This window comes from Vigna radiata, unplaced genomic scaffold (assembly GCF_000741045.1).
Source record: "Vigna radiata var. radiata cultivar VC1973A unplaced genomic scaffold, Vradiata_ver6 scaffold_7, whole genome shotgun sequence".
Classification (NCBI taxonomy): domain Eukaryota; kingdom Viridiplantae; phylum Streptophyta; class Magnoliopsida; order Fabales; family Fabaceae; genus Vigna; species Vigna radiata.
The window spans coordinates 4,324,028-4,348,903 of NW_014543262.1; the positions used below are offsets into that span (position 1 = coordinate 4,324,028).

The following is a 24,876-nucleotide window of genomic DNA, read 5'->3' on the forward strand; positions in this document are numbered from 1 at the left end:
GTAGGATTGACCCGATCCTTGTACTAACAAAAAAAATTTGAATTAACTACTTACTAAAGTTATGTTAAAAGTCTCACATCAACTAAATATAAGACTAATTTAAAATATATAAGTGAAGTGCAAACCTCACCTTACAAGCTGATTTTCTAGGGGCTAAATTATACTTAAAAACCCACTTTCTAATATAATATCAGAACCATGGTTAAACTCCATCCTGTAAAGTGCAAACCTCATCTTATAAACTGATTTTATGAAATTGAGTTAATCTTAAAAACCCACTTTATGCATACTTGATTGAGAAAACATGCTCCATTTTTTTTTCTATTCCACAATACAAGATACCCGTTAAAAGAAAATACAAAAATGTCTTACTAAACTTATGTAAATTGGTACACTTGTCTCCCCCACGAAAAAGACTACCATGCAAAGAAATAGGTCTAAACTTTAAACCCTTTTTGGAATATTTAAATAAACAGTAACACTTGCCGAAATGTGATAAAGTCGAAGTTCGGGCTTATCACTGCCATATGGAAATTGCTAACTTTGACATCACTGTACAATGTAACTGATGACAGAAAAGCACAACATTTTCTCAAAGTATGACTAAAATTACATGGCAAGTAATGCTGTACAAATCAACACAATGATATAAATTACAAAAAAACTACAACATATAAATCCACCTGAATCCTATCAATTTTCTATTTCTGTATCTCCTTTGATATCTATATGTTAATAGATCTTCAAATCAACAAGTTTGGTCTAATTTTGGAAGTTTAGTGATTGCAATATCTCCATAAGCTTCGTTTTGCTCCACATCTACATAGCCAGTAGTTTTAAGAACCTGAAAAACATTACACAGTAAACAAATGAAAACAATTTCATATAAAACACACACATATATTTTGGTTCGTTAGGAGGTCCATCTCATGAATCATGAGTAACCGATCTTACTTTAATAGCCAAAAAATTAAAAAAGAAAATAGTAAAAAATTACAGTGATATATATCCAATGAGGTTTCTTGACATAGCTCATAACTCAGTATCGACAACAGTATAATGTGTTTCTTGGAAGACATGGTGTGTAAGCATATATATATATATATATATATATATATATATATATATATATATATATATATATATATATATATATATATATATATAAGAAATGTCAGTGTAATATATTTCAAACAAACGGGTTACGCGGGTGTGAAAAGAGGAGTAATGAAACCCAGGATAAATATGTGTAATATACTCAAAATAAAATGTTGCAGTCCTAGTTTAATCTAAGAATGGACTGGTATTTCGACCTTCTTGGGCTAAGTTTGCACCAGAAGAAACTTCGGTAGATGTTGTGGCTCAGGATTTAATGGATTATGATGAATCTCTAAAGCAATTAAAATTTCATTTGGAGTGAGCACAACATCAGATGACACATTATGCTTATGCTAATAAGCACAGTAAGATATCGTAGCACTGATAAAAGCACGGGATTGGGTATATTTGAAGATTAGGTCTCATAGGCGGATATAACAAATTGGACCAATCGCATAAAAGTTATGACAGTGAAAGAGTTTTCAAGTAAAGATTTATGGCTTTTGTTCCTTAAACATATAGGCACATACTTTCAACTAACTGTTTCATGTTGGAAAAAAATGATTAAACTAAATAATTAAAAAGTAAATTATTGACATGATAAATTTGTTCAATATGGTTTCTAAGATAGAGCAAAAGGACAGACATAAATTCCCAATTGACTTGCATTCTAGAATTATATTCCAATTGGACAACATAGTTGATTCATTAAATGAAAGGGCGTCACCCTCAATAAAAAGTTATTGGAAGTACATGATTATTCTATCACAAACCAAATGGACTACAATGTACTTTTTCCTATTATCATCACTCAAAAGAGTAGAGTTAACAAATATTAAGAACATACTTTCATGCTTTAAAGTTGAAAATAATGTCATCTACTGAACAAGAAGGGTAGTAAACACAAGAAAACGCAATTCAGATTTCTGCACAGAAAATGGGAAAGAAGTATGATATAAGAAAAGTAGTCACCAAACTTTCCAACAGTCTAAAAGCAATATATTCTCTAAGATGACAACAATTCGTGAGATGTTTGCAAACTTCCACAAGTTAGACAAGTTTGAAGGTGTTGGTTTCCGACGATGGCAAAAGAAGATGCATTTCCTTCTCTCGGCTCTAAACGTGGCATATGTTCTAAGTTCTCCCCAACCCAAAGAAAGCGAAACTGAGACATTGGAGGAACAATGGAGAAGGAACAAATGGGAGAATGATGATTATGTCTGTCGTGGTCACATTCTGAACGGTATGTTTGATTCTTTATTTGACATATATCAATATGTGGGTTCTGCAAAAGAACTTTGGGATCAACATGAAAGCAAATACATTTCTGAAGATGCATTAATCAAGAAATTCCTGGTTAGTAATTTTAATAATTTGATCAAGTTAATTTGACCAAAACATTTTTATCACCTTATTTCTCTATGAAGGATATGGGAGTAGCAGATGTTATACTAGGTATAAAGATTAAGAGAGAAAATGAGAAATTAATTTTGTCTCAATCTCATTACATTGAGAAAGTACTCAAGAAATTCAACAATTATGAATGCTCTCTTGCTTCAACTCCTATGGACCCTAGTTTAAAGATATTATCTAATGGTGGTAAAGCAATTTCACAACTGGTATATGCAAGGGTAATAGGATGTTTAATGTATGCAATGACAAGTACAAGGCCAGATATTGCTTTTGCGGTAAGCAAATTGAGTAGATATACTAGTAACCCTAGTCTATCACATTGGCAAGCAATACGTCGAGTACTTAAGTATTTAAAGAAAACTATTACTTATGGATTAACATATAGTGGTTATCCTTCAGTTTTGGAAGGATATTCTGATGCAAGTTGGATTACAAATGCAGAAGATCATTCTTCAACTAGTGGTTGGATTTTCCTCCTTGGGGGAGGTGCGATTTCTTGGTCATCCAAGAAACAAACTTGCATTACAGATTCCACTATGGCTTCAGAGTTTATAGCTCTAGCCTCGGCAGGAAAGGAAGCCGAATGGTTGAGGAATCTCATGTTCGAAATTCCATTGTTACCAAAACCAATATCACCAATAGCAATACATTGTGACAATGCTGCAACATTGGCAAAGGCTTATAGTCAAGTATACAATGGCAAATCAAGACATATTGGTGTGAGACATAGTTATGTCCAAGGACTCATCAAAGATGGAGTTATTACAGTAGATTTCGTACGAACAAAGTTTAATTTGGCTGATGGATTTACTAAGGCATTGGCTAAAGATTCCATTTCCAGAATGACAATTGGAATAGGAATGGAGCCCACAATTAATCACAAGTAAGGGAATCTTAACTTAACGCTTAATATGACATTGAGTCTTAAGTTCAATAAGATTAAATCTCTTATTTGATGATTGAAAGCACATATAATTATTTCAAGAGTGCTTTAGATCTGTGATGCTTAGGAGGTTGACTAATTCTTAATTGATTTCTTGAATTTATGTTTTGTCACAGGAACATGTTTACCTAAGAAATCAACCTATGTAAGTGCGAAGTTTGGCCGCTTCAAGAAGTCAAGGGGGCATGACTTTGTTGCACTTATGAATAGATATGGACGCATGGCCCTATTGTGTCAAGTATAACAAGAATATGTAATTTATCTTATATGTAGAGTATCTTCAAGAATTCATTATGTATTATGTTGGTTCAATCGTTGCGACACCAATAAAATACGAATTCCTAAAATGTGTATTCTACTAAGTGAAAATTCAAGTCTATGTACACTTTCATTTATGTGTAAGATTGCAATTATTAAATTGAATTTTGTGTTACATAATTATACAATACTCTCAAATGGCGGAGGATTGTTGGAATTTAAGAGTATTAGAGACAATTTTAGATTCTTGAAGAGTTACAATTATTCAATTATTCATGAAAAGTTACCATTCATGAAGAGTTACAATTATTAATGAGGAGTTATCATTNATGAAAAGTTACAAGCATTCATGAAGAGTTACCATTCATGAAGAATTACAATTATTCATGAAGAGTTGTTATTCATGAAAACTTACAATATTTCATGAAGAAATGTAACTAATCAGAATCTGATATCTCTTGGATTGATGCCTGACCAACATCTATATAAAGGGATCCTGTGCTCTACTGGAATCAATTCAGTCATTCTCTTAACACACAAATCAATTCTTGAGAATCATATTCTTGTTTAAACAGTAATACTAAGAGTGAGTATCATCGTTGTTGTTCTTCTTTGTATCTCAAAAGCGGATTTCGTGATCCCCTCCACTCTTATAAGGGATGAAATATTGCTTTTAGGAAAGTGTGTACTCACGCCTAGAAGATTATATCAAGCCTACATTGTTGTTCATCTTGTTTCCCTAAGTTATTGGAGATTGTTCCAACATGAACATAATCTTGAAACAAAAAGTTTAACATACCAGTACTTCATAAAATAGCCTTGCCCCTTCTTTTCGGGCTAGGCCTCCAAAAACTTTTGAGAAGTTTAGCACAGTCTCCTCTTTCTGATTCCTTGCAGGTAGAAAACTCTGATGCAGAAAACTCTGATGCAAGTAACTTGCTACATCTCTGAACATCATCAAAGAACACCATCATAAGTCAATCTCAAAAGAACAGTTGAACTATTGATATTCCAAAAGCCAACTACAATCTCACCTAGTTCGATCAGACCACCCAACTACTGTAGAGAAAATAAATAAAGACATCATGTACATTTCGGCAAAACATTGAATTCAACAAAAATTATAACAATTTATAGATTGAGATTTGCAAGAGTTCTCACTTTTCACATTATCTGTTCCAAATGAATTTATTTCCTGAGATAAACATAATAAATGCAAGGATACATCAATTAGATCATTGTATGAAAATATGGAGAAAATAAAAGAAAAACTAAAGTGGGGCATTTTTATTAAAAAAATAGATATAGTCAAGAAGAACCCAACATTCCAAGAAATGCAGTCTCACATGTACATCTGCTAAAGCCAATTGGCGATTTTTTTTTTTTCTTTTTCTCAGCAAAGAGAGTTAATGGGGTGAGACTTTTTTATTAAACAGTGAGAGAGGAACTTAGATTTGATTCATAAAATCATCACGTTTAACATATTTTGTATTTTTATGACAGTAAAACAGTTATTTTATTGGATGAGAAAGACTTCATTAAAGGACCAGATAAAATGGAATCTGTTAGGCAGGGAAATAATGAGTGGAATGTGCATTATAGAAGGAAATTTAGAAATAAGAGGGAGTTATGCGATTAGTTGATTTAGGAGAGAGACTTTCTAAGAAAGTCTATAAACAGTTTCCCTTACGGAGGTGTTAGGGGGTCTTCTTTTTTGTACTAAGAGTCTTTGTATATGGTTCTTTGTCTTGTTTTCTCATCTCTGTTTCAAGGTGCCTAACAGAATCCTCGAAGAAAAAATTGCAGCGGGGAAAAACAAAAAAACGAAAATACCAGCATCAACAATGGATTGTTGGCACTTGTGAGATAGGACATAAAGATGAAATAGCTACGATGTCATGTTGAAATTATAAGGTTATAAAGTAAGGAAACTTAAGAAAAGAATAGAAACTATAAATAATATACTCAAGTATTGTGATGCGTAATTATATGATGATATAATAAAACCCGGTGTAATACTAAATAAATGGGAAGGAAATACAAATCTAAGAGATAATATGGAGGAAACTAATCCTAAAGGATAACATCGAATATAAAACCTAGATTAATAAGCCAGTTATGCAGCAAATCATAAAACCTAGACTACTAATCATAATCCTAAACAAATGGGGAAAAAAATTCTAAGAGATAATTTGGAGGAAAATAATAGAAAAAGATATACAAGACATAATCAAAGATAATATTACATATTTTCATATATTCTAACACTTGTCATATAATAAAGGTTTATACTAATTCATTTTTCCTGGATTAAAGAGAAATATGGTTTTCTTTATTTGAGCCGTGTGTATACAATTGTGATTTGAATGTGCTGCAAACTAATCACACCGTTCCAGTTAGAATGTCAAACAGAATTTTCTTATGTAGTTATTCTTTACCTCATCCCACAGACTAGGAAACTCGTTTTGATTTGTACTCAAAGAAAGAGTCTCTGGAACAATTGGTATATCATTATGAGGAGGGCTTAGCGGAGTGGCAATAGTTGGAGACTCTTGCAAGTGTAGGTTCCCTGAAGCTTCCACAATCTTGAGGGAGTCGGGTAATTTCATTTTCTTTCCAGAGAATAGGAGTTGAAGCTTTGAGGAACAACCTGGAGAAAACCAAGATTAGTAAAGATAGAAGAGTTCACAAACAAAAAGAGCAGTGATAAAACCAAACTTACAAGGAAGCAAGGGCTCATAGAATCTATGAGGATGACAGGAAGTGAGAGATTCTCTTTTCCAAGTAAGTGAAGTACGAAAGTATTTTCTTCGTTTGCGAACTAAGGCTTCTGCACTAAATAATATCTTTGCAATTGCCCTGAAATGGTTTAAGATGTAACACAGTTGAGAACAACGAAAAGACTTGCACATTGAAATAAGAATTGAATTAAAATTCTATCGTGAGTAGAATAACTGTTAATTCATTTACAAGATCACACGAGCTACTCATAAATATTTATAGTAAAAGGAAAGAAACAAAACCAATGATGGGAGGGATTTCCTATAAGACTAAGAAATTCAAGTAAATGAATTTCTTAAATAACTACATAACTAATTTTATGGCAACAACTGTATACAAAATGTTTCCTAAATGACTAAATGGATTTTCCCACACCACTTACAATGAGCAAAATTTCAATTAAGTAAAATACAACCCTCATATACTTATGACATATTTTATTAATTACAATGTGAATGGACATATTATACGAAGTATTTGGTGTTAGGAACAAGACATTAAAGCAAGAGAGATGATATGTTTGAAGAACCTTCTAAAAGAATTAGGCAAAAGAAGAAAATGACCCTTCATTGTTTAGTGATAGTAAGAGTGTTATATGTCTTGCTAAAAATCCAATTTTTCATTCTAAATGCAAGCATATTGAATTAAAGTATCATTTTATCATAAACCTGATGAATGATGGAGACTTGTCCTAGTTGAAGATTCCAAGTTCAGAGAATCCAATTGATATGTTGAGCAAGACTGTCACAACAAATAAGTTGAGACTTTATATTGCCTCAATTGGCCTTCAAGAATAATTGATGAAGAAGACAACTACACTAGATGATAATGTAAATCATGATCCAAGTGGGACAATGGTTAGTATTGTGGAACTTAATTTAGTCTCGCATCTCTTAGCATTGAGATATGTTGTTCTCCCTTTTTGTTATATAAGCAAGCCCTGTAAAGCTTGAAACACACTAAAATACAAATACTTCCTAGTGTAGTCGTGGATGTATACACACTCTCTCTTCTTTTATTGTCTTCTTCCTAACAATTGATAGCTTTGTTTGATCTTCTACATCAAAAAAGATTAGGTTTTTTCTTTTCTTGGGAATTTCAGCTTAGAGTAGTCAGAGCTTTCTTCAAAAGCAGTGGGAGCAATAGCATTGGAAGAAGGAAAGGTGAAGATTAAGAAGTTCGATGGCAATAACTTCGGGTTATGGAAGATGCAAATAGAGGACTACCTATATCAAAAGAAGTTGTATCCACCCTTAATAGGGCAAAAGCTAGACAACATGAAGCATTCAGATTGGGAGTTTAGATTGGCAAACACTCGGTGTGATCCGACTGGCTTTAGCCAAGAATGTTGTGTTCAACATCATGAAAGAGAAAACAACCATAGATTTGATTTGTAGGCTAGTCAACCTCAAAATGGGTGACAATAATTTGGTTACTCATCATATTAGTTGCATCAATGTAGACAACTTTTGATGAGGAGGTGAAAACATTAGTTTTATTATTATCTCTTTCAGAAAGTTGGGATGCAATTGTTATTGTAGTTAGTAACTCAGAAAGTAATAGCAAACTGAAGTTTGATAACATCCATAACTTGATCTAAAGCGAAGATATTCGCAGGAAAAGTTTGAAGGAATCTTCTAGTTATAATTCCAAAATCATATCACTTGTTGGAATTGTCAGCTTCACAAATCAATGATAACAACAAAAAGAAACAAGATGATGATCAATTAGCAAATGCAGCAACAATGAAATTACAAATGCACTAATATGTAGTTTAGATAGTTCCATTTAGTCATGGAATAAGACTCAAGTGTGTCATTTCATACTACACCTTCTTTAGAACTATAATCTAACTACGTTTTAGTAAAATTTAGGAAAGTTTACCTTGCAAATGGAAAATCTCTTGATATTATGGGAAAAAGTGATATTAATATCGGAAACTCTAATGGAAGAGTGTGGACTTTGAAAACTGTCAAACATATTCCTACCTTAAAGAGAAACTTAATATTTATAAGGCAGCTGGATGATGAGGGGCCTTACACCACTTTTAGAGATGGAGATTGGAAGGTAATGAAAGGTAATCTTGTTGTTGCTCATGGAAAGAAGCAAGGATCTCTTCATATGATTGCAGATGAAGATATGATATCAATTGTAGAATTTGGCAACAATTCCTCTTTGTGGCATCAGTTGGGCATATGAGTGGGAAAGGAATGAAACTCATGATAATACATAACTTGAAGCATGTTGACGTTGGACCATGTGAACTTTATATCTTTGAAAAGCAGAAAAAGTTTAGTTTTTCCAAAACGGGTAAGATGTCTAAAGTTGAAAGACTAAAACTAGTGCATACAGATGTTTGGGGACCAACTCCACTAAATCCCTTGTCAATTCAAAATATTATGTAACCTTGATTGATGACTCTATAAGAAAGGTATGGGTCTATTTTCCTAAAAATAAGTCTTATGTCTTTTTAGTGTTTAAAAGGTGGAAAAAGGAGGTTGAAACTCAAACAGGATTAAAGGTTAAACGTTTCAGGTCTAGTAATGGTAGAGAATATGACAATAATGAATTCAAAAAGTTTTGTTTAGAGAATGGGATTAGAATGATGAAGACAGTGTTAGAATTCCAAGTGTGAGTCTAAGTCCCATATTGGGTAGAAATGAGAAAGTAAAACACCATATAAGGTGGAAGATCCATTAACCCATTGCCTTAAGGTGTTATGTAGAAAGTGGTGTCAATCCCTTATGTGGTAAGGCCTAGATCCCATTGGTGTTGTATCTTCCGAATGAACCTCCTCCTTGATAGACCCAACAAGTAGTGTCAAAGCCAGGTTAGGCTCAAATGAGTATAATGGTCCCTATAGCCCCTATAGCGAAAGTCTTCCTGGCAAAGGGTTCCAGGTAAGCGTGTCCCGTTAAGATGAAAGGTGGTATGGAAAGGGAGACTCGAATGCTATGACCAGAGGGGGAGTATACCAATGTGGAAGGGGACCATCCTTGAAGGGGAAGATTGTTAGAATTCCAAGTGTGAGTCTAAGTCCCACATTGGATAGTGTGTGATTGTGCTTNAACTATATAATATGTGTTAGAAGTGGACTTTAAGCCTAACTCAACCCCACAAAAGTATACCAATGTGGAAGGGGACCATCCTTGAAGGGGAAGATTGTTAGAATTCCAAGTGTGAGTCTAAGTCCCACATTGGATAGTGTGTGATTGTGCTTNAACTATATAATATGTGTTAGAAGTGGACTTTAAGCCTAACTCAACCCCACAAAAGTATACCAATGTGGAAGGGGACCATCCTTGAAGGGGAAGATTGTTAGAATTCCAAGTGTGAGTCTAAGTCCCACATTGGATAGTGTGTGATTGTGCTTAAACTATATAATATGTGTTAGAAGTGGACTTTAAGCCTAACTCAACCCCACAAAACCGGCTGCATATCTGCATGAATTAATCAATTAGTATGTTTGCATAATCTGTTATAATTCATCAAATATCAGTTAAGGCAAAACACCAAGTTTTAACCGGTTAGATTATATGGATAATCTATTAAAACTTTTGGTTATGCTTGCACATGTTTACTGAGTGCATTGAGGTGTTCTGATTGAAAAAGTTTTCAAAATTTTCTTAAGTATGGAACTTAACCGATTATGTTAATTTCCTAATTGGTTAAAATGCATTTTATATGAAAACCTTTTTCATGGAAAGCCATAACTGTTATAACTGTCATATTTTTAAATGTTGAGGCTTGTATGTTTTGATTAATCGATTACATGCACTTTCTAATATGTTAAATACTGTGATGTGTAAATTTGTTAACGTTGAAAGAATTGCTTGATCGATTACATCATATGCATAATTGATTAAAATGCGTCAGACTTGAAAAAACTATAAATAGACGCATTGCTCTCTGTATTCAACAACTTTATGATTCATATCTTTAATATCTGATTAGTTTGTTGAGATTTTAATTGCAGAAGCGACCTGAAACTCTCCAAGAACCAGGATTGCTACATTTGGAAGAATTTCTCAAAGATTCTTTAAGGGTTGAAGTGTTGTCATAGAGCTGATCATATCTACACTTTGAGGTGTATTTTTGGAGATCAGATTCATCTGCAATCAAGGTTGATTGTGTTCCCTGTTGCTGTGGCTAGGAAGAGGACTTGGTGAAGTTCTTTGACTTAGAGTGGGGAGGGTGACAAAAAGTGGGTGAACTTTCTGGGTTACTAAAGTTGATTTGGAGTTAAGAAGGAGAGTACATTAAGAGGATTGTTCTCAGTATGTCTTGCTTGTAAGAACTCAATTAATAAAGTGGAATCTTTTCAATCCAAGGTTGATTGAAAGAAGACTAGACGTAGGCAGTTTGGCCGAACCAGAATAAACAATAGTGTGAATCTCTCTTTCCTTACACTTTTGCATTGTTTTCATTCTAGATTGATTGTATTCCAAGAAAACTCAAGATTTTTAAAGAACTTATTTATTAAGGGGAAAACTAATTCACCCCCACCCCTCTCTTTTGAGACACTTGGCCTAACTTTTTCTACAATTGATACCAGAGCTAGGAATTCGAATTTTAATCAATTAGGTTTTCAGTATAATCGATTAAATTGAACCCGATGGCAAGTGTTTCTCAAACTCTTGTCTGAGACACTTAGCCTAACTTTTTCTACAGGTAGAAATGAGAAAGTATAGCATCATATAAGGTGGAAAATCCACTAACCCATTGCCTTAAGGTTTTGGGTAGAGAGTGGCGTCAATCCCGAGGTGGAAGATCTATTAACCAATTGTCCTAAGGTTTTGGGTTGAGAGTGGTGTTAATCCCTTAAGTGGTTGGGCTTAAATCTCATTGGTGTTATATATCCCCAGTGAACCTTCTCCTCGATAGACTTAACAAGTGGTATCAGAGTCAGGTTAGGCTCAGATGAGTACAATGGTCCCTATATCGAAAGTATTTCTGGCAAAGGGTTCTAGGTAAGCGTATCCCATTAAGATTGACAGACATTTCATCAAAAATAATCTAGACATTACAACTCATGTTCCTACCGAACTTCAGATAGCAGATATTTTTACAAAAGGGCTCCCTCTAGATAGATCTCAAGATCTTGTAGGCAAGTTAGGAATGATTGATATTCATTTACCAACTTGAGGGAGAGTATTGTAATTAGAAGAAAATCTTTCTAATTAGAGAAAGTATCTATAGAACTTTCTTAATTAGAGAAAATATCTGGAGGATTTTCTGGTTTATTTTTCAATATATTGTTTCCTTATTCTCCTTTTTTAGAAGATTAGATTGTTGCAACTATATGTAAGGAGAATGTAATAGATATGAATGATAATAATAAAATTCATTCTCTTTTCAAGTGACTCTAATAGTAGAGATAAGTTGGACCCTATGACAAAACGATGTTATTTCATTGGTTATGGATCTGACATGTATGGCTACAATTATTCTCCTTCATTGCACTACTTGTTGTTGATTGATGTTGGTGAGCCAAAGCATTTTGTTGAGACTATGTAGGGAGATGAACATATTATGTGGGAGAGCTAGCAAGGAAAGATGAGATAAAATCTCTTCAGAAGAATAAAACATGGTTTTTAACCAAGCTACCAAAAGGAAAGAAGGTTTTGCAAAACAGGTGGGTTTACAAGTTAAAAGAAGAACCAAATGGAAATAGAAGATATAAGGCTAGATTCGTAGTGAAAGAGTTCCAATAGAAACAAGGAATTGACTTCATAGAAATTTTCTCTCTTGTTGTCAAGATGACTACCATTAGAGTTATTTTGAGTATAGTAGCTGCTGAAAATCTTCATCTAGAGCAATTAGTCAAAATTGCATTCCTAGATGGAGCTCTTGAGGAGGAAATCTTTATGGCACAAGCAGAAAGTTTTGTAGCACAAGGCATAGAGAATCTTGTATGTGGACTTCATAAAAGCTTGTATGGATCGAAACAAGCACTGAGACAATAGTACAAGAAGTTTAATGAGTTTATAAGAAACTCGGGATTTCGCAGATGTGAAATCATTGTTGTTACATGAAGAAATATGTTGACAACTATATCATGCTTGCTTTATATGTTGATGATAGGTTGATTGCAGGAGCTAATATGGCAAAAATTAACAGACTGAAAAAACAATTGTCAAAAAATTTTGAAATGAAGGATCTTGATCCAACCAAACAAATTCTTGGTATGTTGATGACAGGTTTAGATTCTCAACTTATCTCGGGAGAAATATGTAGAAAAATTGCTTAACAAAATAAATGTTGAAAATGATAAAAGCAGGAATACACCTTTGGGAACTCACTTAAACTTTTCAAAAAGGAAATCTTTTTAATGAGAGGCATGTTGTTGACAACTATATCATGCTTGCTTTATATGTCGATGATAGGTTGATTGTAGGAGCTAAATTGGCAAAAATTAACAGATTGAAAAAACAATTGTCAAAAAATTTTGAAATGCCTTCTAGCCTGTTAGAAGTGGGTTCTAGGCCTAACTCAACCTCACAAAACCGACTTGTAAGGTGAGGTCTGCACCCCACTTATATATTATAAATTGGCCTTATCTCTAGTCGATGTGGGACTTCCAACACACCCCCCTCACGCCGAGGTATATACATCTCGAGCGTGAGACTAGATATTAATGGGTGGTCCGATAACGGCCCAAATAGCAGGTGGAACAATATGCCCAACAAATATCGCTAGGATAGGCTCTAACCATAGCTCTGATTGACGCAATGACCATAGATCCAAAAAGAGGGCGAGGAGGCGATTCGGATGGAGTGGTCGCCGATCAATTCTGGAACTCCGGCGAGTCTCCGGCGAGGCTCCGACGCGGCTCCGGCGAGACTCCGGCGAGACTCCGACGGCGGCGGCAGCGGTGGCTGTTGTGGAGGATGCAACCGTGGAAGAGGCTAAATCAGAACCTAAGCTCTAGATACCATGTTAGAAGTGGGTTCTAGGCCTAACTCAACCTCACAAAACCGGCTTAACAAATTCTTGGTATAAGAATCCAGAGATAGATTCTGAACTTATCTCAGGAGAAATATATAGAAAAAATGCTTAGCAGATTTAATGTTGAAAATGCTAAAACCAGGAATACACCTTTGGGAACTCACTTAAAGTTTTCAAAAGTGCAATCTTCTTAAACAGATGAAGAAGAAAGTTACATGTCTAAAATTCTATATGCATATGCAATAGTGAGCTTGATGTATGCTATGGTTTGTACCAGACCTAACATAGCACGTGTAGGAGTTGTGAGTAGGTTTTTATCAAATCCCAAAAAGTAGCATTGCAAAGCTGTGAAGTGGATATTGAGATATTTGAAGAGTACTCCAAAGATGCATTTGTCTTTTAGAAGAGTAATCTCACTTTATGAGGATTTTCTGATGCAGACTTGGGAGGAGATTTGGATGGTAGAAAAAGCACAACATGTTACATTTTTATGCTGGGTAGTACAACTATCAGTTGGAAGTCTAAACTTCAAGGAAGAGTCTCCCTCCCAACCATTGAAGATGAGTATATAACTATCTTAGAAGCAACAAAGTAGATGGTTGAAGAACCTTCTAAAAGAATTAGGGAAAGAGCAAGATGACCCTCCATTGTTCAGTGATAGTTAGAGTGTTATATGTCTTGCTAAAAATCCAATTCTTCATTCTAGATGCAAACACACTGAATTGAAATATCATTTTTATCATAAACCTGATAAATGATGGGGACTTGTCTCTGTTGAAGATTCCAGATGCAAAAAATCCAGTTGATATGTTGACCAAGACTGTCACAACAAATTAGTTGAGGCTTTGTATTGCCTCAACAGACCTTCAAGAATAATTGATGATGAAGGCAACGATACAAGGTGAGAATGTAAATCAAGCTCCGAGTGGGAGAATTATTAGTATCATGAAGCTTAATTTAGTCTCATATCGCTTAGTATTGAAAGATGTTGTCCTCCCTTTTTGCTAAGCAACCCTCTATAAAGCTTGAAACACAGACATAGGCATACACATAGTAGGCTGAATCACGTTAAATTCTTGTATTGTTTATTTCTCTCTATTCTTTTATTGTCTTGTTCCTAACATTTGAAAAAAATCATAGTTTATTATTTAGATAACAGCTTCAAATACTAGATACATGGAACAATCCTTTACCACGAGTCTTGTGCACAAGGAATTGAAGTAAATAAGCATGGAAGATTTGAATATATAGAAAAAAGAATAATTTAGAAGGACCTTATTATCACATACTTGTTAGGTAGCACAGTCCTTTTTTTATCAATAACAATTCTTCTTTTCTTTGAAAAATGTGACCGATCTCTCACAGCTGGTGTAGAAATAAGCATTGACTCTGGCGTAGTAGCACCTGCCAAAATAGATTTTTAAGCAAAAAAAAAAAGGTGAAGAATCCATATGTTGAAAACAAAGACAAAATTATTCAACAGTTGCAATTTCAATGCCTACGAAGAATAATGGTTTCACAAACCTCGTTTTGGCCTTCCAACGGAATCATCTTGACACGTAGACATAGGAGTTACATCTAGATTTTTTGTTTTTGATAGAGTAAAACTAAGCCTTCCATCTTCAACTGAAACCTTTTCTTGAAACCTTAATTTTCCTTTGTTATCACACTTTTCAGCAAACCCTTCAATGAGCTCTTCATGGATGTCATTGGCAATAGATGAATTGACAGGGTGCACACATTCTTTTTCTTGGTGTATCTTATCGTCACTCTTTTCTATACTTTCTTCCAAACTTCTGGCTTCAAGAACTTCAATAATTTCCTCACTCATGTTGCAAAATGAGCTTGATGTTTCCTTGACAGAACTCTTGACAGTGTCAACTTGACAAGATTTGGTAAATTCTTCCACAGATGACACATGTTCCTCCTCTCTCCCACAAAATATACTGATATCCATATATTCATCTTGAGAAATTCTACTACTATCTTCATGCATTTCATCTTCACTTGGTACTACATCTTTAATTGTCTGATCTTCAATAATTTGTTGATCTTGTCCAGACAACTTGACAAATTCGTTCTCTAGTCGTCCTTCTACCATTACAACACTTTCCATGTTCATTGGCGCCTTTAGAGAAAACATGCTGCTTTCTAATGTATCCCTGCCTTCTCGTAAACCAACTGGACTAAGTGGATCAACTTTAATACCAATCATACTCAACAGTTGAGTTAGATGAGCACTGCCATGTATATTGCAAAATCAAATAAGTTCAATGAAGAATATACGGGACAATCCAAATTATAATCAGCATCATGTTATGGCAGAAGAAATAAAATAATATTTTCATAAGTTTGGTCAACATACTTTCCCACTTTATCGCGATCAGAAGAGCAGGTATTTTCACTGTTATCAAACTCCTCAAACTGCATAGTAAAAGGCATTTAGTATGTGCAGAATCAAGAAATAACACAAGGGTTTTTTTTTTCTGTTTTAAGTAAATTTAACACTATCAACTATATGAACATGTCTTTCATCAATATGCCTATAACATATTATGGCTACAATAAGGTGAAATTTAATTTAACTAGCTCATTTTGGTCAATGAAATTATTCAAATTGGCATGAAACATCTTGCACGGATGGCGACAAAAAGGTAGAACTAGACTAGTCAATCTATCAAAATTAGTGGAGTTGCTTAGATGATTCAAAGTGGGTTGAGCTGCTTAATCCACCAATATTTAAGAATGCTATTTCCTTTTAGTATCAATTTAATTTACATTACAGTTTTAATTATTTATATTTATTAACACCATACATACATAAATACACATATATAGTACAGTCTAACAAATTATTACCGATTCCATTCGAAATAAAGCATATTTTGGCAGGTCAACTCCCTCTGCCAACCCAACCTTGCATATTATTTCAAACATTTATGATTATGTAATATACTATCATTGTACATTTTCTCACTCGGCATCACATTCCCCAATTAACTCCAGTTATTTGGGACAAATTTATGCCCTATATTTTTTCTATAGATGTTCCAAACAAATTTTCATTAAATATTATCTGCCTTGATTTTCACTTTAATACTATTTGGAGAAAATCTGTAACAAGATAAAAAAACAAAAGAAAAAAAGAAAGACATTGAAAGAAAAAAAGAAAAACATTGAATAGAATTAAAAACCGAGATAACATTCTCATATGAATGTAACGGGATAATTCACCTATAATTTTAAGCTTTAAGGTGAAGCCCAAGTAAAGCAGTATCTATGTCATACATTACTCGTGCTACATAATCAATTAAATCCCTAAAGTGGAACTCCATAAGGGAAAGTGCCAATCAATGAAAGATAGTAGGTCAAATTTAAAATTAGGCAGTTAGAGTGTTGTATTACTATTAGGATTCTATTTTTATATGAAGTTTAGATCTCGTAGTTAATAATTTACTGTACAAATATAAATATTAAATATTAAAATACAGACTTAATAATTTACTGTACAAATATAAATACCCAAGAAAAGGGAAATAATAGGAGACACTATCCAAATAATTTGGCAGATTTTGGCTTAAAGCGGTTGAATATAGTAAAAGCAAGATGTATTTATAATAAATAAAATACAGGCTAAACCCAAATACAAATAAATATGTAAAATAACATAAGATACAATATAAATATCTAGCACTCCTCCTCAAGTTGGTACATACAAATCATATGTATCAAGCTTGTTATAAATATAATCTCTTGAAAAGAGAATGAATTTTAATATTATCATTCATATCTATTACATTCTCCTCACATCTAGTTGCAAATATTTAATCTTCTAAGAAAGGAAAATAAGGAAACAATATACTGAAAAGTAAACTAGAAAATCCTCTAGACATTTTCTCTAATTAGGAATATTCTATACATATTTTCTCTAATTAGGAAGATTTTCCTCTAATTACAACATAATCAATTTTAGGTTCTCATAAAGACTTAGCCAAAATATATGCTAATTGATCACTTGAGCTAACAAACTCAGTCTTAGATGTTTCCAAATATCATATTTTCTCGAATGAAATGGCAGTCAATCTCAATGTTTTTGGTCCTCTCATGAAAAATAGTATTAGAACTAATATGAAGTGTTGCCTGATTGTCACATGTAAGTGTCATTTGAGTGACATCTACAAATTGCAACTCTTTAAGCAATTGATTGCCAAACAAGTTCACAAGTGACTGAGCCCATAGCTTTATATTATGCTTCTGCTCTAGATCTTGTCTCAACACTTTGTTTCTTGTTCTTTCAAGAGATCAAGTTACCATCAATAAAGACAATATCCGAAAGTAGATATGCTATCAGAAGGAGATCCCGCCAGATAAGCATATGAATAACCAAGAACTTTTATATGGTTATTGGAACCATATAACAAACATTTTATAGGAGATCTTTAATGTATTTTAAAATACGAATAACTGCATTCCAATGATATTCACATGCAGAATTGAGGAATTAGCTCACCACATTGAGTGTAAAGGAAATGTCAAGATGAGTAACATTAACATAATTCAATTTTTCAACTAATATTCTATATTGCTCAGGATTTGAGAAAGGCTCCCTCTGATTTGGAAGATGTTTGGTATTAGGATCGGTTAGATATATTATCTTTTTTATATTTACCTTTTATCTTTAGTTAGTTTGTTATTATTTCTTATTTGTATTTTGGGCTTAGTCCTTATTTCTTCTATTATAAATAGAGGACCCTATGTGTATATTCAACACAAGGGAGATTAATCTCATACATACTTTTTCACTATATTCAACATGGTATCAAAGTCAGGTTAGAGCCTATCCTAGCAATATTTGTTGTTTGTTGGACATGTTATACCCATTATCGGGTCGTTATTGGACCACTCATTAATGTCTAGTCTCTCGCTCAAGATGATGTCTATACCTCGGCGTGAGGGTTTTTGGAAGTCCCACATCAACTAGAAATAAGGCTAATTTATAATATATAAGTGGGTGCAAACCTCACCTTACAAGTCGGTTTTGTGGGGTTGAGTTAGGCTTAAAATCCACTTCTTAACATGGTATCTAGAGCCCAAGGTTCTTTTGAGGAAAAATTCTTGTTGTCTTTACCCCTACACTCGCCGCTGTCGGCGGTGCCATCGTCTACTACTGTCACTACCAGAGTTTTAGTTTTGTTCGATAATCACATGGTTTTGATCGTCTCGGCCAAGGGACCACCATGCCATCGACGACGCCTTCATCGAAGCTCTTACACGCTCTCAATGCCTTTTAAAGTTATGGATTTGCTCCCTTTTTTGTCATGCACTGTGGCATGTCTAGTAGCAATTCAAAGTTATGGATTTGCTCCCTTTTTCGTCGTGCATTTTGGCATGTCTAGTAGCAATTCAGAGCGTCGAGATTGCTCGTTTTCCTCTTTCAGGTTCATCGTGTGTTGTCATCTCGTCTCCTCTTAAGCAGATATTCATAACATTGAGGTTGCTCTTGTGCCTTGATTGGAGAATCTTGGATTTTTTAATATTTTTCTCTCCTATTCATCCATGGATTCTTCTGCTGCGGTCTCTTTTGACCTCTCTTTTGTCACCATTGCGTTTGACCCGTCCATATATGTTTTTTTTCCCATGGAAAAGATGTTTTTTGTCGTGGTGGCTCTCCAACAATTACCTCTTTATCCACTGGTGGCATTCCTCAAGGGTGATTTCCAAGAAGAGATTTACATGGAGCAACCTCCCAGATTTGTTGCTCTGGGGGAGTCTTCTAGGTTGTTATTTCTTCTTCTATGTCGTCTTGCAAATCATTAGCAATTTGGTGTCACTTGAGTGCAGAAGCAAATATTTTCACTGAGTCTTTATGGATTATATTAGTAACAAGCTTGGTACATACGATTTGTATGCACTGACTTAAGGGGAGTGTTAGATATATTATCTTTATTTTATATTTATCTTTTATTTTTAGTTAGTTTGTTATTATTTCTTATTTAGCCCATATTTCTTCTATTATAAATAGAGGACCCTATGTGTATATTCAACACAAGGGAGATTAATCTCATACATACTTTTTCACTATATTCAACAAGATCCATGGGTGTATCAACAAATTTAGAATTCATCAACCCAGTTTCCCTTAAAATATCCAATCATACTTCCTTTGAGTTATAACAATACCATTGTTGGATTGTCCTGTCTCAATACCCAAGAAGTATATGAGTTTCCCAAGATCTTTGGTTTGAAAATGGTGACCAATATTTGTTACTAGTAATGTGATCTATGGCACCTGAGTCGAGAACCTAAGGTCCAAGAGAAGGAGGTTGAGTTAGGCCAACAAAGATATACCTGTGCGTGCAATAAGAGTCGTGGAACTAGCGTGTGGTCTCCGGTCAGGGCAATCTCGATGGCATGGTAGTCGCTTGGCCGTGTCGAGCAAAACAGTGTGATTGCCGATTTGAAATAAAACTCCAACAACGATGATGGCAGCTCCGACAACGGTGGAGGCAGCTCCGGCAACTGTGATGCAGCTCTAATAGCGGCAACCATGGGTGCAATGTCAGCGATGACGAAAAAAATGGAGAACATAAGCTCTAAATTTCTTGTTGAATATAGTAAAAACTAGATATAGGATTAATCTCCCCTCGGTAATACAGATAGGATAATGCATTCATAATAAAAAAAATATGAACTAAGCCCAAATACAAATAAATATGTAAAATAACATAAGACACGATATAAATATCTAACAAGAACAAAAATCAATCAATGGAGACACACCATGGAAGATGTTTTAACTATTCTAGAACTAGTCAACTACATAATCAAGGTCATGTCATCGGTCACTCATCCAACCTTGAAGATGGGGATTCAAATCCGTTTGAAAAGAGAGTGGAAAGTGAAATTACCCAATTTTCATGGGAAAGATCGTATTAGGTAGCAAGCCAGGGTTGAAAAGTTTTTAATTAATTGTATTTATAAACATGGCCTTTTTGAAAAGCAAAAGACTAAACCAGAACTCAGATCGTATTAGGTAGTAAACTGGATTAGATCTGGAAGCCTATAATTACATAAACTCACCCAAACACTAGCATTAAACTCACACAGACCAGAATGCTGAAAATGTGGAAGAACAAGTATTTGAATAGTTACAAATCACAACAAACCTCTCAGCTCCTAGAACTGTAGGTACCAAGCCATTTCACTCTCAATTCATCTTGCTATCTGCACCCTATGAGCCACACCATTTTTTTGTTTCCTCTGTTACAATCAGCACTCCATTGTGAACAACTACAACCTCTGCTGCTGATTGCAAGGTTTCCTTCTTTCTGGAGTAAAGTTTCAGAATCCTTGGGTTGTGTTGACCCAACAATTGGTCCTCCAGCTGACCGTTGTTCCTGGGCTCTATCAACATTGGAGGTTTTCAAGGTGGAATCATTGAATAGGTTTTCTAGTAATGGAACAGAAAATCCCTATGAACAATTACCAGCCTTGCAATCAAACAAATTGGGTGTTGGAGTTTGAGCAGCAATTTATAATGTTCATAGGCCCAATTACCCAGATTACAGAAGAATTGACTAGGATTATTTTATGAATGATTTGAATGTGATTAGTATGTAGAAGAAAATTGAGGACTCGTGAACCACAAATTGTGCCCACTGTCATTCATTTAGACAAACAGATAAACAACAAATTTATATTTATAATACTAGGCTTAGCACCAGAACACTGGGTCTGGGCTGTTATAACCAGTGAGATTTGAGTCCTAATTCAACCCGAGAACAACATTTTGTTTCTTTAAAAAGGGTTGAACCTGATAGAGATACAGTGGGAACTGGGAAGAAGTTATACTAGTGGTAATTCCAAAAAAAATCATTGTTCAAAACCTGCAGCGCTAGGCCTTTAACTTGAGAAAATGTTAGAAAGAAGTTTATCGTTTTCAATGTTGCCAACCATTATTATGGCCACATCATGGGTATCATGAAAAAACTTTAAGAATGCTTATTTTGAGAGATGAAGATAAAAAGGTTGAATTGTTGGGACCAAATTCATAGCTGAGTTGCTAGGAACAATTACTTTATTTCAGTACTTAGTGCAAGGCTTCTTGTGTAACACAAGGCATTGATAAGCCAAAACAAAAGTTAGGCAGTTATACCTCTGCATTAGGAAGTTATGTTTACATTATTTTCGAGTAAAGCAGTTTTATCCTATGGTGTGCCAGTTATAGTTTGACAACTTGCACAAGGCAATAACGGGGTGAGGTAGTTGATTTTGGTGTTTTGAAAGAAATCTACTTTAAGGAAACCCAGTATTTTTTATTTTTATACTAAAATCTTAACTAAATACTGTAAGATGATTCTATGTTTATCTAGAATTAAATGTGTTTATTTCTTGAATCCAACAGAAACAGACCTATATACTCACGGCAAAGCATTTATTAGACAATATTTTAGTGAACAGCCCAAGACAAACAGAAACAAAAGTAATTGCGTGGATAAAATAGAATAAACATTATTTAGGTAAAGAATTGAGACACTACAATTTGACACCTATGAAGAACTATGGAATGCATACCTTCTCTTGAGAAAACAGCCCAAAATCCCCAGTTTTACACACAACGTCTGTTGCATTTCACAGCATATATTACTCAAAAAATAGGATAACATTAAATTTACTATAAAAGTAAAATAGTGAAAGAATTTTAGTACCTTTGTCTCTAATAGTAATTTCTTCGGGAAGAGCAGTATGGTCTCTGAAACATTAGAAGATAAGCAATGAAATGCTCAAAACCAAAATAAAATTCCAAAAGCATGTATATTTGTATGTTATAATCTAGTAAAACCTTACTTGCCAGTATCTTCAAGTACATCCAACTCAAAAGCATCCAACTGTAATCTCTCAGGTATACTAACACACATACGCAAAGTTTCCACATGGGCAAAGTCTTCTCTATTGTCCACAAATTTATTAACGTTAATGAGCATCTCCTTGCAATCATCAAGTGCATATTCAACCTTTCTCGAGTATATTCTGACAATGCCAAGAAGAAGATAACCTAGCACTCTATAGGATACAAAATCCATTTCTTGCAAAATTTTGTCTGCAGAAGGAAAATAAAATAAATAAAAATGGCAAAACAATAGCATAAAGTTAATCTGGATTTCACAAGGTGGATTATAAACAGAAACAAAAAAATTCTTAAAAGTTTTTGGGAGTAACAGGACCAACCACCATCAAACATAATCCATATAAAAGTGTTCTTAAAAACTTCTAAGACAATTAACCAGTTTATTAGCTTTAATAAAATTTATTAGCGAAAGCATTTTTAATATTTAACCCAGTCAAGAAAAATTAAAATTCTAAATATTATAATTGCTACATGGGTAGCTCCAAGAACACTGGGCACCGGGGTTCCTTGGCCCCAAAACCTTTCCCCTTGGCAAATATACAACTCCACACATAATCAACATGACTAAAAAATCCATCATGAATGACTAAAGAATTAGGAGAACTTAAGATTAAATAAATTCAACTTTATGCACTCCCTAAAGCTCGAGCATGTATGTCACAGACACCAAGCTTAAGACACAAAATCAACCCACGGCCCTCAAAGGAGATAAGTTAATGTATCAGCAAATTGATCATTGAAGTTAACAAAACTAGCAGTTTATGTCCTAAAAGAATAATGTCAAAGACAAAAAGTAGTCAATATCTGTGTTTTTTCCTTTTATGAGACTAGGTTAGAAGCAATATTTTGCATAGCCAAATGGCTGGGGAAATTTAATTTGGTCTGCTACTATCCCACCAGCAAAAACTGATTAATGAATTTTCATCCCTATTTTTAACTCCATAGGAAATATACCATAACATCCTATAATAATTACCCGTTTCAATAAGTTGTTGACAATGTTTGCTGATACAAGTATCAAATAGCACTTCTGCAACATCTATCCATGCTCGTATATGATTGTAGTTTAGATCACTGTTACCTATCTTTCAGTTAGTATTTGATACCCTACTTCGCTACTGTTAACTTCTCACATATATCTGTACAATTACATACTATCAGTACAATCGGACTCGTTTCACGAAAACAGATTTTCTTTTCAACTTTCAATCAATGTGACCGCAACCACATTCATCATTGTCACCATTTATTCTCCTTAAACTTGAATTCAACGCCAATAACTTCCACACAAAGAGGATTTATGATTAGGATAATCGCTTCATATATATAATAGACATGTAAATTGCACACAATAATTAAAATTGTGTATTAAAGAAAGCTTTAAAGCCGCAGAAGCTTCGTCGTATTTACCTTAACGGCTACATGTTTTGCCTACAGGGTTAACACCATTCTGCTAAACCAAAAGCCAAAGGGTATCTTGGAAGCAATAAATAATTCAAAATTCCATAAACAAAAACTGTTTTCCACCACTAATTTCCCTGGCCAGCAAACCTACATCCTCAATTTTGTAACTAACCTCAGCTAAAACTACCCCTTTTCGGACCATTCCCCAAACTACTCACAAATACAAAAGAACATAAACAAATACAAAATTTAAGCCGTCATAACCACTCATGGAACAAAAAACACAACAGCAACAACAACAGAAAAAACAGAATTTCATGTATACCAATGAAAAACGAAACAAGCCAACCAAAATTTTGGATGTTTTTCGAAGTAAGACATAAAGCATTTGCAATTTTATCACGTAAAGAATGAGAGAGAGAGAAGACTAACCAGCAGCAGAAGAAATGTCGGTATCAAGGACCTGAATTTTCCTGAGTTTCTTGAAGCAGAAAGCCGCAACCCGCACAGGATCACTTCCAAAACGAAGAAGGAACTTGGCCTCCAACATCTATTTCGCTTTGGTTCCACTCCACCCTGCAAAGTGTGGGTGTACCTGTTTCAAAGAATGCAAAGGAACTATGTGATAAGAATAAGATTTTATCATGGTCTTCAGCTAACTGCTCGTTTCTTGAAGAATGTGTACCTTGATTGGAAACGGTCGACTACTATGGTCAGTAAGAAGTTCTTCAGTCTTCACGCAAAAAACACCTACTAGTTAACGGAAAAACACTTACATCACCGCCGAATAAATACATAAAAATAAAAGAATTAATTGAATTTTATTAATCTTACTTATTTGAGTACTTTCACTTGAATTTTTATAAATAAAAATATTTCAATAAATGTTTAAAATGTGATGTAATAAAAAGAAAGAGTTAACAAAAAGTAAATGTATAATAAATATAGATAAAATGGAAGTGTTTGTGAACTGTTACTTTAATTTTTTTAATTTTATTTAAATTTTTATTGACAATAAAATATTAATTATTATTTTTAATAATGGGATGTCATTAATATAATAGTTAAAAGTTGAATTAGAAAATGTCAGTTTTTGAATCAATACATTCAACACCATGAAAGA

The 24,876-nt window shown here is 34.0% G+C and overlaps 1 protein-coding gene across 7 annotated transcripts; it reads right to left on the bottom strand.

The window, feature by feature from the left end:
• Positions 1 to 432: 432 nt before the first annotated feature.
• On the bottom strand, positions 433 to 24,536 carry LOC106753696 (sister chromatid cohesion 1 protein 2). Of its 7 annotated transcripts, none has more exons than XM_022777658.1 (15): positions 24,439 to 24,536; positions 24,186 to 24,348; positions 22,289 to 22,541; positions 22,150 to 22,193; positions 22,016 to 22,062; positions 15,807 to 15,865; positions 14,966 to 15,681; positions 14,731 to 14,845; positions 6,435 to 6,571; positions 6,151 to 6,362; positions 4,874 to 4,907; positions 4,747 to 4,768; positions 4,512 to 4,659; positions 2,071 to 2,383; positions 433 to 844 (listed from the first exon to the last, which is right to left on the bottom strand). In XM_022777658.1, the coding sequence occupies exons 2-14, from the start codon at positions 24,301 to 24,303 to the stop codon at positions 2,105 to 2,107; spliced, it is 2,184 nt and encodes a 727-aa protein (XP_022633379.1). In that variant the 5' UTR covers positions 24,304 to 24,348; positions 24,439 to 24,536; the 3' UTR covers positions 433 to 844; positions 2,071 to 2,104. The 7 variants fall into 7 exon arrangements, with proteins under 7 accessions (XP_022633379.1, XP_022633378.1, XP_014491038.1 ...); XM_022777657.1 differs by having other exon boundaries at positions 4,747 to 4,771; XM_014635552.2 differs by lacking the exon at positions 2,071 to 2,383 and having other exon boundaries at positions 4,747 to 4,771.
• Between the last annotated feature and the right edge of the window lie 340 nt (positions 24,537 to 24,876).

Excerpts from the sequence above, each read along its gene's own strand:
- LOC106753696 (XM_022777657.1), bottom strand. The coding sequence starts at position 24,303 with ATGTTGGAGGCCAAGTTCCTTCTTCGTTTTGGAAGTGATCCTGTGCGG. Across the intron at positions 22,194-22,288 it reads GTACTTGAAGATACTGGCAA|AGACCATACTGCTCTTCCCG; the intron begins GTAAGGTTTTAC and ends CTAATGTTTCAG. Across the intron at positions 2,384-4,511 it reads GGCTATTTTATGAAGTACTG|AACCCACATATTGATATATG; the intron begins GTATGTTAAACT and ends GTTCTTTTGCAG.